General features: G+C 46.6%; 1 protein-coding gene and 1 pseudogene across 1 annotated transcript; one reads left to right on the forward strand and one right to left on the reverse strand.

Annotated features, from left to right (window-relative positions):
- Positions 1-684: 684 nt before the first annotated feature.
- Positions 685-2,082, reverse strand: LOC144125790 (uncharacterized). The gene has a single exon (XM_077659531.1). The coding sequence runs from the start codon at positions 2,080-2,082 to the stop codon at positions 685-687; it is 1,398 nt and encodes a 465-aa protein (XP_077515657.1).
- A 1,244-nt stretch (positions 2,083-3,326) lies between these two features.
- LOC144125858 (uncharacterized) lies at positions 3,327-4,644 on the forward strand (annotated as a pseudogene).
- Positions 4,645-15,213: the final 10,569 nt, after the last annotated feature.

Here is a 15,213-nt window from a genome sequence, read left to right on the forward strand (position 1 = left end):
GCGGTAATCGACGACTAAACGCTTCTCGCCGTTCTTTTTTTGCACTAGGATCACTGGGCTCGAGTAAGGCGACGAGGTCTCGCTTACGATACCCTCTCTTTTCCACTCTCCAACAATCTCACGAATTGTCTCTCTCTCCGCGGCATTTGTTCGGTACGGCCTAACCGCAACAGGCGAACTTCCAGGTGTCTGCGTGATGTCCATCTTAAGCACAGGAGTGCATCCCAGCTCGCTAATGTTGCTGGCGAAGCAGTCGCGATATTCATTTAGAAGGCCAAGAAGTTCAGCCTTTTGCTGCTTCGTTACTGAGGGCCCTACTTCAAGCTGCTGATCCTCGATTGGTCTGCGCTCTGTCGCAACGCAGAAAACCTTGGGCTCAGTTGCATCGCTCTCGCTCACGCGGGCAGGTTGGTTTTGGCTGTCAGGTATCTCCACAACGTCAACCTTCATGACGCGCCCGAGTCGCCGTCCCCTTTTCACAAGCAAGTCTTTGTCTCCGCTCGTGAAAATCGGCACACTAATCTCCCCTTCTCTCATGTCGACAAGAATTTCGCTTCCAAGTGTACTGAACAAAACAGGGCCTGACAAATCGGAATCTGATGATAAGGTTATCCAATTAATGGAGTTAGAGTGAATGACGGTCTCTCTAGTCGCTTTCACACGCAGTCTGGGCTCATTCAACGGCTACAGGTGAGAGAACGGACATACACTTTTGTGCCAGAAGCGCAAACAACCACCCGGCCTGGCGTAGGCCACGTAAGGTAGTTCTGTGTACGTTCTCCCGACAAGCAAGTCAACTGTCAAAGTATCGTCTGGCACTGCAAGAAAAGGAACGTTCTCGCCTTTGACACCGTCGATCTCGAGGTCTGTGTAGCACTTGCCGATCGCCCTGGCCGAAGGAGTACCTTGGCTGCCGAAACCGTAGAGGGCCGTGGCATCCTTCGTCAGCCTCGCACCGCAACGTGCAGCCGCAGAGGCACGCAGGAGGCATCCAGAGCTGCCCTTGTCGATCATGCCGACGAGGGTCGTCGTCCCGTTCAGCATGGGCTGCTTCAGTAGCGCTCCAGCGGCGATTTTCTGTTCGGTGTCGGTCACTGTGTTGGTCTCGTTGCTTTGGCTCATCGAACAATGACGCTGCGTGTGGCCGCTCTTCCCACACCGTAAGCATTTCATCTCATGCCTTTCTTCTGGACAATCGCGGGAGATGTGTCCGAATCGCCCACTGTTGTAGCATTTGAACTGGCCTCTTTCGTTGGTCAGGGGTGGTCTCCTGTCCTTGCCAAATCGATCGTATGTAGACTTCCGCGCAGGTGGTCTTTCTGCAACCCTTTCGGTGGCCGCCGGGAAATGCCTCTTCTCACGCGTGCCGCCAAACCTTTGCTCCCGCTCTCGGTCGATACGCTCAAATTCCATAATATCGTGGAGAAGATCGTCGTCGTCGTCGTGGGTGCGTCCAAGTAGCATAGTACAGAGCTGCCTTGAGCGGAGACCGGTCAGCACCTGCTCCCGGGTGTCACAAAAATCGAGGTTGGCCTCTCGACAAAGACGCACCTTTGAATGGAAGTAGGTTGTTGTGCTTTCGTTGCGCTGCTGTACTCGCCCTTGCATCTTCCTCCATCGTTCTGCCGCTCGTGTCTGGCCGCAGAAGGTGCGGCGGAAGTGGTAGTCAAAATTTTCCCACGACGTACTCACTTCTTTGCGAGAACGCAGCCAGTCCTTGGCAGGTCCCACAAGGTGGCACTTAGCAGTCTCCAACTTGAATGGTTCAGGCCATCGGTGCAGTGTAGCGGTGGTCTGCAGGTTTCCCAGCCACTCTTTCGCCGACGCCGCATCGCCGCTGCCATCGAAGTCAGAAATGTTCTTGCTGAGGTCAGGCATCACCTGATAGGTTGTTGTTGCTGCTGCCACGCCTGGCGCTCCTGATGACGCTGGTAGAGCGAGCATCTCCAGCAGACTGGCCAACAGACGGTCTTTTTCCCGCATCGCGCTCAAGAAGTCGCTCACTGAAATGCTGTCGCTCACTTTTCCTCCATCTTGACCGTCAGTGGTGCCCGCTGTCGCTCCTGAACGTGTCTCGCTCATGGTCGTGATTAACTACAGTTCGCTCTATGGAATTCGCAGTCTCCAGTCCGGTTCGCGCAGTTACAATCCCACTTCTGATTAATGTTAGAGATGACCCTTAAGATTAAATTATTGTTAGCAAATACGCGCTGAAGAAATGAGACGATTAAGCACTCATGTGAAGGAAATGCAAAAGGATATATTTACAAAAACTTATTTACATGCTAAAATAGTTACTCCCGAATTCGCACCCGCTCGCGCACCCGCACCGTCGAGCATCGCACACACACACACTCTCTGAGACACTCGTTCCTTGTCGTCCGTCTCTTCGCTGTGTCTCCTCCCAGCGCCGCAGGCTACCGCGCACTTACAATGCACCGGAAGCGCACACACACGCACACACTCACGCGCACATGTGCACGGGCCCACTTGAAAGCAGACGCCGCGCGGCTCTCCAGTTCGTACTTCGGGTGGCGGGGGCATTGCCCGCGACCCTAACGACCACACCAATTGGTAACGAAGCGGGCGACCATCGGTCCGTTCGCAGAACGGTGGGCGGCGCCAAGGACGCTCCCCGTGCAGAAAGCACACGTGTGGGCACAAAAGCACGCTCGCTGCACAGAACGACACTTGCGGAAAGAAGAAACATGTGTATAATAAATGGCCCTTTCTTACACTTGCGTAACTACGGAGATCTCAAATTGCCACATGAGTCCACGATCAGACGTGTATGCAATGTATATGTTATAAATCCAGCAGCTGAGCAGCAGGATACTTCTTTGCTGCTTTATGCGAAGAAGATCGCGAGTGCAATGAAGGATCATGAGAAGTCACTGGTTCTCATGATCGATGAGATCCATCTACAGGCGTATTTTGATTATAAGGGTTGCACGATTGTCGGTACTGCCAGCAACAGTTCAAATTCGGCAAAGACAGCTCATGTCTTTATGATTCAAAGCCCCCTGTCATCACAAAAAAGTGTTGTTCACATTTGGCAGTTGAACAAATCAATCCCCAACAGCTGAACACTGAGTTCCGCAGCATCATAAATGAGCTTGAAAAGGTTGAGCTTCGCATCATTGCAGTCATCACAGATAACAACTCTATAAATCGCAAAACAATGTCTCTCTTTGGTTTGTCATCAAAAGTCAGCAGCTCCTACCCTCACCCATCAGATTCTACTCCTCCTCTTTTTTCGTTATTGACCCTGCTCTCTTGTTGAAATGTACTCGGAACAATTGGATCAACCAAAAGAACCACGGAACATGCATGTTTTTCCTTCACTTATGAATTTGAACTCCTATCCAAAATTTATCATTGCTTCGTTCAAGACACTCCGTGATCTTCACTTAAAAGAAGAAGACCACCTTATTAAGGCTGCTCCAACACTGTCAGTAAAACCCCTCATCCCATCTAATAGGAAAGGCAAAATGTGAAGCTTGCAATGAGAATGTTCAACCTATCAACCATAGCTGCTCTAGAAACATGCGGTCGACGCTATGCACTGCAGCATTCAGCTGGAACAGCGGAATTTTTAAAGGTTGCCGAAACCTGGTGGAGGATTGTTAATGTGAAGTCGTCCAGCAAAGGAAGCCGGCTTCGTGATGACCTGTAAACTGCCATTGCAGAAAAGCTGTGTCCACAAGCTGAATTCCTTCAAACCATCATGCAGCGCCTTGATCTCTGGAAGAGTTTGAAGTTTGATAATGAAATTCCCACTCGGGAGACCCACAGTGCCTTGCGTCTCACTACGGAAGCCTTTTTCAAGATTATAAGCTATTTCCTTGAAGACCTTGGATTTGACTACGTTCTTCTGAGGAAGTTCCAGACAGACTGCTTGGACGAATGATTTGGCAAGTATAGGCAGCTTTCCGGGTCGCAGTACCATGTGTCCATCAGACAAGTGTTCGAATCCGAACGCGAGATTCGCCTACAAAGAGCCCTGGCGCTTCCAGACATAGATTCAGGGGCACCTGCTGTCAGCATTGATGAGGCGATTCTACAGAGGTTCAACATTGAAGTAAATGACAAGGACTTCGAAATGAAGGCACAAAATCTGCCAGCTATAACGTACGTGGCCGGATACTGCGCCCATGCAGCACTTAAAAAGCTTGCATGCACTGCTTGCCGATCAAATGTGGTAGAGGATTAAGACATCATAATTAAGAATGCTGAAATTATAGCAAACATGAATCCTTAAGGGCTCAGGTTCCCCAACTTCCCGTTGTTCATGCTGTAATGACTGCTGAGATCGTCCTGGACAAGCTGCGAAGTGAAAAGTATGCAGTGCATTTCCATTCTCTAGCGAACCAAAGGAATGCCCTTTTCACACTGTCTACCAACTTGATAGAAGACGGGGACAGTTTCGACGAATGTGAAAGCGGTCATATTCCTCACTTGGGCATGCATCACATTCTTAGCGCTGCAACAAACATTCTGCTGAAAAACTATTGTAAAAATAGGAACGACAGTCTGGTGCAAGCAAAATTTGCTCAAAAACGGAAGCTTAACACTTTGAAATCTTGACTGTTCTGACTCCTTGAGTTGCACGCCTCTGAACGTTTTCTGAATGCTTGTACTCTGTAATAAACATATCCGTGAAAGACATGAGAGCGCAAAGTGGCAACACGGACGAGTAAGAGAACAGGACGAGCGCTGCACTTTTAACAGGATTTATTCAAGGAAGAGCGTTTATATAGCCTCTGCCCATATCCATGCTCTTAATCGCAGTTAACAAACATTGTAAACTGCGATTGTCTTTCACGAATACGCACCAACAAGCCCAGCTGCAAGTACTTCTTGATAAACAAATCATTTTTATGTAACAGAGCTTGATTCAATTTTTATCAAATCGAAAGGCATTTGCTCAGTCCCTCAGTTCAGATGCCTTGCATGGAGCTGTAAGCTGTTCTGAGAGCCATACCTTATGGCAAGGTTTTTTTTGGGTGTGTTTGTGGAGGGAGGGTAAGCGTTTCTTTGGAAGAAAAAGTTTACAAATAGTAGTCAGATTCCTGGAAAACAGTCGGCGTGAGGTGATATACGGTTCAATTTTTGCCCGAAAATAATTTCCAAGTCCGCGTCACGCAACGAGCTGTTAACAAAAATAAAGATATATGTGACCGCACAGCGGAATATCAATGCCCCGAAGAAAAAAATGTGCGGACTTTCAGGCAATATTAGGCGATAGCAAAACATACTGATTAGCCACTATATATTCATAATCCGGAAACAACTAACTTTAAGTGCTTAAACCTATTCACCGCGGGCTGTGTACCGGAAATGACATCAAACATATATGCCAGCATTAAACTATGGGGCCAAAATCTTCAAATGACGATTTCACGTAGCGCTGCAGTTACACAAGAACGAGCGAGCGCGCAGCACCGTGCCTTCATGAAGAACACGAACTCCAGCGCCCGTCGTAGTGTGATAGTTTCACGGAGGAGCAGATAGCCCTTTCCAAGTCTAGAGGGCATTGCCCGGATGCGCTGCTTGCTTGCATGCATTGTTGGGGGTTGTTAAGGCAAAAAAGAAGCTGATCATGTTACTAACTGGCTCTCAAGGGTTGAGCTTTTCTGGCGCTAAAGGGATTTTAAATATCCAGAAGCCACTCTTGCTGGCCAGTTATGTTATCGCCGTAAGTTCTTTTCATGTAAAGCCTCTTTTACTATTTTGTCATGCTAGGTGAAAGTCTAGCAATACAGAAAAAATAGACTCCGAAGTTGGTAACGTGACAGGCTAGGAGTCAAAAGCTTCCACTAGTTCGAATCCTTAAGATAGTGTGTTGCTTCTTTTTGTTTACTTTTTATTATTTTTTAGTTTATTTCATAAACTGATAGTTATGCCGCTTTGTTTCTTGTAATTTTTAGCCCACATTTCTGGGAGGATGTTTGGAGAAGGAACCGGTATTTCAAAGAAAGGACACTAAGATTGAATGCACAGGCAGTGGCCAATTTTCTGTTCACAGGACACTAGGAGAAAGTTCAAGGAAAGGACATTCAGATTTTATTGATGACCAGGGGTCAATTTTTTGCTCACAGGAAGTTCGAAGTCTGCTGTCTTGTTCTGCCTCTAGGGAGTTCATTTTTAATTTAAAGGAGATTAGCATTTTCATAAAAGGCGTTGAGGCTGTCTGTTGGCTGCCGCGCAGGTGAACAAAAACTGAAACTCACAAGAAATATTTCCTTCGGCACAGTTATGCAGAATACGAGTTATCTAGTGAGCTGCTCTGCAAGCGTTGCGCAGAACGCAGCACACTAAAATGAACCGTAATCTTGCGTCCCCTGATCTCGCAAGCGAACTGCCGGGAATTGCGTGAAAAATGCGAAGAGGCTCCAAGCGCTTCGACAGAGATGCGGGTGCTTCACAGCACTGCGGGAAGGTGGCCAATCGAAGAAGCATTGGAGCCTGACTGTGGGTTTCTCGCGTGCTGGTGAGGGAGCGGCGTCAGCCAGGTCAGTCCAGACTCAAACAAATGCACAAATATGCCTTATGCTTTGTGGTGGTTCTTACTAGGCCATTGAAACTCCTAAGAAGCCTAGACCGCGAACTCCGAGCTCCCGGTAAAGCCCACCAGGGGCGGCCGTTCTGACGGGGACACTGCGGCTATGCGATAAGGACACAACATGGAACAGGGCGCTTTGCCCGGTGCCAGAAGCCCATTGGGCTTTCCCAAAAGTACCTGTTTTGGCTCGGTTATGGTGGCTTGAGGGGGGCAGGCAGAGCTTAGTCTGTCGGCTGACAGAGGGCAGGATGATGAAAACAAAGGAATGATGTGTTCACCTACACCCATTTTTAGAGAAAAGGGGCCTCTGGAGAGAAGGCGAGCTGGAACCCAGGCACCCAATAGATTGTGTAAAGGGACGAAAGCGTCCGCTTCCTTCATTTCCAGAGCCGATGGAGAGAAAAGAAACATGCAGACTTCCCCCGACACTATATAGTCTGCAGTTAAGTTCGCCCAACATAATTTCGCCGTTATTAAAACAAGAAGCTAATCACGAGACGAAATTATACGCTCAAGAATTTTGATGCCACTGGCTTGTTTGATTGAGTAAACTCAAAACGCTGGTTTTGTTCACCTTTGCAGTTGGTCAGCGGAGTAACACAACACGCCGCGAACTGTTGCCAACTGCTGCCTTTCTATTTTGCGTTATCCTACTCCACATTTTCTTGACGCTCAAGTCAGTAGCTTTCTATAAGTGTCTCCTTGTCCCGCGTTCGCATCGAATCAACACTCATTTATGTCACGTGCACTACGATGATAAAGCAGTTTTGTGGAAAACGTGTGAAACGCTCAACTTATATCACCGGCGGTTTAATATGGTTACGTGGTGGATATTAAAAGGTTGATGCGTAGTTCGGGGTGGTACAAGATCAAGTGCAGTCACGCGATTTCAAGAAAATCTCTGGAATAGATATCCACGCCAAAATTACATTGCCTGGCTGAAAGCTATGACGCCTTAAAGCCATCAATTCGACTAGCGCTTCTGGCAGACTGCGTATCAGTCCGGCAGGCTCGTGGCGGGAACGAAATAAGGCGCACTATCCTGCGGCAAAAATACTTCCAGCGAGTTTGCTTCCAGGAAAAAGATAAGTGTTATAGCTTCCAAGCTCAGATTCACTGCTCCTAATAGGGAAAATTTAACTCCAACTGCGAAATAAAGTTTCCAAAAGAAGCACCGCCGTTAACATGCGTTGTCTCTTTTGTGGCTAGTGAAAAAAAGGTGCCCGACGTTAAATGCCACCCCCCTAGCAGGACATTTTCTCCTCAACGCACTAGCGTCCGGGACAGGCACGACACATGGAGGTCTGTAAAGAATTATGATGCAATAACGGGCAATTGTGTGGTCTAAACACGCTACTCGTTTTCAGTGCAAAAGCACGGTCGAACACGGTGAAACCCAACCAACAATCTTGTGGCTTGCATCACCCTGAGGACAATCTTGGTCAACCTGCAGACATGGAATTAATATTGCCGCCACTGGCATTCGAACCCAAGACGGTGCGAAAAAATCAGCTTCGCTGGCCAGTGCGTGATAGCACTGCACTATTGCCGCAGCCGATCACATCTCGTGTTAAACTGCAACTCAATCTCGCGCTGTCCATAACACGTCGTCTTCGTCAACTTCCATTTGTACGCAGAAGCTTTCACACGTGCTATTATATTTAACTGCAATGAAACCTTGCCTTTTTTTATTCGAATGTATAGCACGTCAAGCAAGCCTTGACTCATTCGCATCCCACTGCACGTTAGCCCGGCGTTTTCTATATGTATCATGCTTTCAGAGAAATATGCGTGCGGAGTTGTGCAAGCAGACAGTTAAGTTGGCGGGCTGCATCTGCAATACTTCATTTCGTCCTGTCGAATATGTCGATTTCAAGACCGTTGCATTAGCCACGGGCAGAGCGTATGTCGCAGGGCAGGACGTGCGGCAGTTGTGACAAACCTTCTTTCCGAATTCTTAGCGCATGTTTGTATTTTTTTTTACAGATGCGAGAAATGCTGTTGAAAGGTTGAGTTTACGCCGATCAAAAACCACGCCGTAGCAGAATTTACCATGGCTTACGTTTCGACGTTGCAGTGTTATCGTTGCTCCCTACTCACAAGTGACAATAGGGGCCATTTGCTGTTTAAGAAAGAATGAGTGCAATTCATAGGCTAATTTCGCATTCCAAAGCAACGCATAGGATAAACCGTCGGTACAGATCAATTCCGGCCGCCCACAAGTTTCTTTACATGCCCCAAATCTCAATACACGAGCGGCTTTGCATTTCACCTCCGTGAGTATGGACGCAGATAACCACATACAGCCTTTAGACATCTCAAATACGGCACTTGCTGGACATTCTGTATGTCCAGTAGATATCCAGATTTATCCACATAACACTGAGGGGTTATATAGTGGATTATCAGAACAGCACCCATACCTCTAAAGAAGGATGTTGTACAGATGTCACGGCAGGACATTTGTACACCTAGTAGATGGACCCAGAGGGACAGTTTGATGTCTAAAGTACTTCCTATGCGTTGCTATCGATGTATCTGCAAAGAACCTGCTTAAAACTTTGCTCGAAGCTTCTCTGCAATAATGAGAGCAATGAGCCCAAATTACGTTAGGTAATTGAGGCCGTGCATTCCGAGGACCTTCAGACGGACGTTACCACCGAACTGTTCGTCGCGGGGGTCCACGATTGTGGCAAACGGTTCGTCGTGTTGTGATGCACACGTTTATGAAATTAATTAGCTGATATAATGAGGAAATATACCGGATGTAGCGAAGGGGGCTGTAAGTCTCAAGAGGAGTGCAAAATCCATGAGGTAGATGGCGCTGTTTGTGACTTAGAATGGGAATACACCAAATCAGGGGGTCATATGGGATGGGCGTCGTTCAAAAGCAGAGAAGCTAGCAGCAAGATAGCATATGAGGAGCGATGGAGAAAAAGGGGTTAAAGCAGTGGGCTAGTAAAGTTTTCGGATACCTGTATAAAAGGAATGTTGACATGAAATGGAGAAACCGAACTAGAAAATAGACAAGCAAACATCTGGACAGCAGTAAGGGGGCAAATCAGCAATTATCGTTTAAGAAAAAGGTTAAAGAAACAGAGAGAACTCTGTAGAAAACAGAGATGCTGAAGAAATCAGCACTGGGAAAATACAGGATTTTTAGCAGGAGATTGCCAAAGAAAATATCTATGATAATTGTAGGGGAAGCTCTTTGTTGTTTGAGGCCAGGACGGGAGTTTTGCGTACTAAGACATATAGAGTCAGGTACCACGAGATAGACGCGTTGTGCGTTGCGTGCGGAGAGGAGGAGGAAACGGCTTAGCACTTGATACTTCTCTGTAAAGGGTTTCACCCTACAGTGGAAAGCAGCGGGGCTGATTTATCCAAGGCATTGGTGTTTTTAAGTTTTGATTTTAAGCGGGTAGAAGTAATTAAGCGAAGGTTATTTGATTGGTGGCTAATATCAAGACAAGAGTAAAATTTCACAAGTCAGGGCTAGGGGGCTCGAGCCACAGCCCGAATTAAAGGTCCAGCCGTATCCATCCATCCATCCATCCATCCATCCATCCATCCATCCATCCATCCATCCATCCATCCATCCATCCATCCATCCATCCATCCATCCGTCCGTCCGTCCGTCCGTCCGTCCGTTCGTCCGTCCGTCCGTCCGTCCGTCCGTCCGTCCTTCCGTCGAAGTAGGGTGCCTCGATGGGCGGGCACCCGGGCACGCTACTTAGAAGGGATGTTTCCGGATAACAAACATCCACGGATGTTTCCATTTTGTCTTCTCCCCGTTGCTGAGCACGCCGATGTAAACAATTGAAGCTGCCGCATTTAACGCACTTAAGTCGAACACTGAGGCTGTGTCCACCTCCTGCGATGCGTGGGTCGGGGTGCTGCTTTCGGAGGTGGTCGTGGATGACCGTACGCACGTCCGCCAGCGCAAGGGGCAGATCGCTCGCAAATAGTTGACGTGCGGCGGTCACGTGGTCGTCAGCTTCTTCGTTGCCGGCGATGCCGCAGTGACCGGGCACCCACTGTGCACGCACGGCGCATCCTCTCTGCGCGAGACGCTCGATGCGCGAGCGAAAGTCCCGCACTAGTGGGTACCGCGGCCGTTGGATTGCAGGCGACTGAGGGCGGCAATAGAAGTTTTTTCAGAAATATTTACTATTTATCCTGCTTTATAGGCAAAACGCTGAGGTGGCTGTGTGCTGTGCGATGTCAGTGCACGTTAAAGATCCCCAGGGGGTTGAAATTATTCCGGAGACCTCCCCTAAGGCACCTCTCTCTTCCTTTCTTCTTTCACTTCCTCCTTTATCTCTTCCCTTACGGCGTGGTTAAGGTGTCCAACGAGACACCATACCAACAATATTGCGCCATTTCCTTCCACCAAAAACCACCACCACCACCACCATTTTCCGCACATCCATGAACCATGCGCATGGGACGTGAAATATCCGGCTACCAGTGGCCGGCACAACTCGCCACACAGCGCACCATACCTATAATAGCAAGCAAAGAGCACGGAGGAAGACTATATAGGAGTGGCAACTCCCCCGTCTGCGGCTACCAGAAAAGGTCACAAGACCGCGGCGCCACTATTCTGCTAGCGGCGCCTTGCGGCCTGGAAAGAAACTAGTGAAATACAACGTCACGGCGTGCCCGCTGAAGCAAACACCCAGTACACCAATATTCGAAACAAACGGAACACTTTTTGCTCTACTTCGTGAACGCTTGAGTGTAAGTTGCGAGAAATATATCTTTATCTCACATGCTTCTTTTATCTTCAAATTAATATTTGCATATAATTGACTTTTATCGGAAAAGAGCCAACATTGCAAGGAGAGATTACAACATCCCATTCCTACGTTGCAATTCAGAGGGCAGCCGGTGGTTACTAAAGCATAATAATAATCAATCAATCAATCAATCAATCAATCTTTATTTTTTCGGTGCCCAGGAACAACCCAAAGGTCTTGGTGCTGGTACACCATTCACACGCACAAAATGTACATTTATTTCACTACAAAGGAAGACACTCAGGGGAGGTAATGCAGCAGTCAAGGCGATAGAAAAAAAAGACACAAACTAGGCGCGACAGCAAGCATGAAACAAAAAAGCGAGAACAAGGAAACAGCGAGAACAGCGGTAAATGAAAACAGCTAGAACAGGCAACAGACATATAAATAACTAATAAAACAATAAACAAAGAGAATGAACACAAGAACGACCGATAACAGCCAAGTACAGCATATATCAAAATACAAACAAGAATAAAGCTAATACTAATGTGAACGAATAAGAGATCTCTGAAATACAAGCTAGAAATACAATCATACACAATAAGAAATGTAATTAGTGAACGCGTTACAGACAATCAGGCGTGAGTACACAGTATTAAAGAAATAATATTAATGAAAACAAGTACACGTGAATAAAAATAATAATAATAATAATAAAAATATAATAATTATATTTTATTATTATTATTATTATTATTATTGTTGTTGTTGTTGTCCAAGACAGGTCATGAAGGCAAGGTTTCTTAAGCCATCCAAAGGCCTGCCGCGTCACCCAGTTTTGAAGGCCTCTAACGAACGTTGTTGTTGTTGTTGTTGTTGTTGTTGTTGTTGTTGTTGTTGTTGTTGTTGTTGTTGTTGTTGTTGTTGTTGTTGTTGTTGTTGTTGTTGTTGTTGTTGTTGTTGTTGTTGTTGTTGTTGTTGTTGTTGTTGTTGTTGTTGTTGTTGTTGTTGTTGTTGTTGTTGTTGTTGTTGTTGTTGTTGTTGTTGTTGTTGTTGTTGTTGTTGTTGTTGTTGTTGTTGTTGTTGTTGTTGTTGTTGTTGTTGTTGTTGTTGTTGTTGTTGTTGTTGTTGTTGTTGTTGTTGTTGTTGTTGTTGTTGTTGTTGTTGTTGTTGTTGTTGTTGTTGTTGTTGTTGTTGTTGTTGTTGTTGTTGTTGTTGTTGTTGTTGTTGTTGTTGTTGTTGTTGTTGTTGTTGTTGTTGTTGTTGTTGTTGTTGTTGTTGTTGTTGTTGTTGTTGTTGTTGTTGTTGTTGTTGTTGTTGTTGTTGTTGTTGTTGTTGTTGTTGTTGTTGTTGTTGTTGTTGTTGTTGTTGTTGTTGTTGTTGTTGTTGTTGTTGTTGTTGTTGTTGTTGTTGTTGTTGTTGTTGTTGTTGTTGTTGTTGTTGTTGTTGTTGTTGTTGTTGTTGTTGTTGTTGTTGTTGTTGTTGTTGTTGTTGTTGTTGTTGTTGTTGTTGTTGTTGTTGTTGTTGTTGTTGTTGTTGTTGTTGTTGTTGTTGTTGTTGTTGTTGTTGTTGTTGTTGTTGTTGTTGTTGTTGTTGTTGTTGTTGTTGTTGTTGTTGTTGTTGTTGTTGTTGTTGTTGTTGTTGTTGTTGTTGTTGTTGTTGTTGTTGTTGTTGTTGTTGTTGTTGTTGTTGTTGTTGTTGTTGTTGTTGTTGTTGTTGTTGTTGTTGTTGTTGTTGTTGTTGTTGTTGTTGTTGTTGTTGTTGTTGTTGTTGTTGTTGTTGTTGTTGTTGTTGTTGTTGTTGTTGTTGTTGTTGTTGTTGTTGTTGTTGTTGTTGTTGTTGTTGTTGTTGTTGTTGTTGTTGTTGTTGTTGTTGTTGTTGTTGTTGTTGTTGTTGTTGTTGTTGTTGTTGTTGTTGTTGTTGTTGTTGTTGTTGTTGTTGTTGTTGTTGTTGTTGTTGTTGTTGTTGTTGTTGTTGTTGTTGTTGTTGTTGTTGTTGTTGTTGTTGTTGTTGTTGTTGTTGTTGTTGTTGTTGTTGTTGTTGTTGTTGTTGTTGTTGTTGTTGTTGTTGTTGTTGTTGTTGTTGTTGTTGTTGTTGTTGTTGTTGTTGTTGTTGTTGTTGTTGTTGTTTAGACGCATGCAGGGCAGCGTCTAAAAATTCTCGATGATACTTCGGTGAGATTTGTGCGGACATTTATAATTTCAACAAACGACTGTCCGCCTGTAGCCCACAAGACGCAAAACCCAATTTGCAATCCTTGGGGATGTGCCTTTCTGTCGACAGGTTCGAGTGCCCCTTCGCAACAGCGCGTACGAGCTCAACTGCGTGGACTGCGACTGTTAATTCGAAGCGGGTATTGTTCAATGACACCCGCTCGATCAGCGGTCCTAAGAAAGCGTCGTTGGCTGGTATACTGTGTTCTCTCAAGGAAGTGAGGAAATGTGCTTGAGGGACACTCAGTGAAAACCGTTCTTTGGAAACAAAGAAACTCGCTCCTCGCCCGACACACTATTCAGGTCGTAAAATGTTGAACAAAAGTAACGGAGCCATAATGTGTGAATGCACTGACTTAGCCCACAAGCATGAACTCATGAATCTGCCCACTTTACATCGGGCATGTCTGAAATCCCATGGTCTGCCGAAATGTGTATCGAAGAACAGAGTAGTGCTGTTCGCCTGAAGCTGCTTGCGAACCGACTCCATCGTTTACAAGGCTGTGCGTTACAACAGTTGTCGAATATGGTCAACACTGCATGCATGTGCTGATTAGCTCTTGCTGGGGTAGTCTGGTTCAACGAGGTGTTTCTGGTAGATGAGCCAATGTTCGCTGACAGAAGCTAGTTTCTAATACGCTCCACGTCATCACCAAGCGCTCCGATTTGCATATTAGTCCCTCGCCACTCCGGCGCATACAAGGGTTCAAAACAACTAGTGAGCGTGAAGGCAATGACACTCAAAGAGGCAGGGCGTTCAAGTTGCTGCGTTTCACTACTGATGCGTTCGAAGTTGCGCACTTCGAGAGTTGCAATTCCAATTATTTATGAATTACCTCAGGCTCACCACTGGCGCCTATAGGGTCCGTCGCACTGCAAAGGTCGTGATCCTTTCACTGACTTCCTTTGGTGGCTGCATAGCCTGCAAGTGGCATCTGACGCAAGACACTGCTGTCCCTCTCTTCAGTTCGCAGGGGTGTGTTTATGGCAGTCCACCGCCATTGATTCGATTGATTCGATGCGGCACGCACTATCTGGTACGCAGGCAGAAACCAACCTTTCCACAACCTTTTACAGCATCGGGTAGTCTGCATGCAAAAGGCTCACTTGTCCGTACCTTGCAGGCTGAGAGACTCGGGGTCCACCTTGAGGCCTTGGAATACACCCAGCCGTCCTCGTAGCAGCTCGTCGGCCATGGCCAGGTACAGCTCTCCAGCGTCCACCGGCCCGTATGGCGAGAAGTGCACGTTGAAATGCACCGTCAGCTCTCGGTCTTCTCGCCTGCGCCGTTGTTTCATGCCCTGACCGATACACGGCAGCGAGCGCCACACTATATTTGATATGGTGCGCCAAACTGATCAACAACTCGAGGCGGGAACGGTTTTGGTACAAGATTTGAAATAAGGGAGTAGTTACTCAACAGCATCCACTCAAGCGGAGTCATGCAGCAGCGAAGGAAAACTCACAGAAACGTGGTAGTTGGCACCGGGGCCACCGCCTGTCCGGGACAGTCGCTCTACCAATTGAGCTAACCAGGACGGCCAGTATATGGAGATGCGAGTGGTAACTGATCCACAACTCGACTCGGGAAAGGTATTGCCAGATTTGCAAGTGGGGAGTAATTACTCAAGAGCATCCACTCAAGCGGAGCCAAGTGAAGGAGATTTCACAGAAACTTCGTAGTTGGCAC

The sequence above is a fragment of the Amblyomma americanum genome, chromosome 1 (assembly GCF_052857255.1).
Source record: "Amblyomma americanum isolate KBUSLIRL-KWMA chromosome 1, ASM5285725v1, whole genome shotgun sequence".
NCBI classification, from domain to species: Eukaryota; Metazoa; Arthropoda; class Arachnida; order Ixodida; family Ixodidae; genus Amblyomma; species Amblyomma americanum.

What these genes read in the sequence shown, in the direction of transcription:
- LOC144125790 (XM_077659531.1), bottom strand. Translation starts at nt 2,082, where the DNA reads ATGAGCGAGACACGTTCAGGAGCGACAGCGGGCACCACTGACGGTCAA.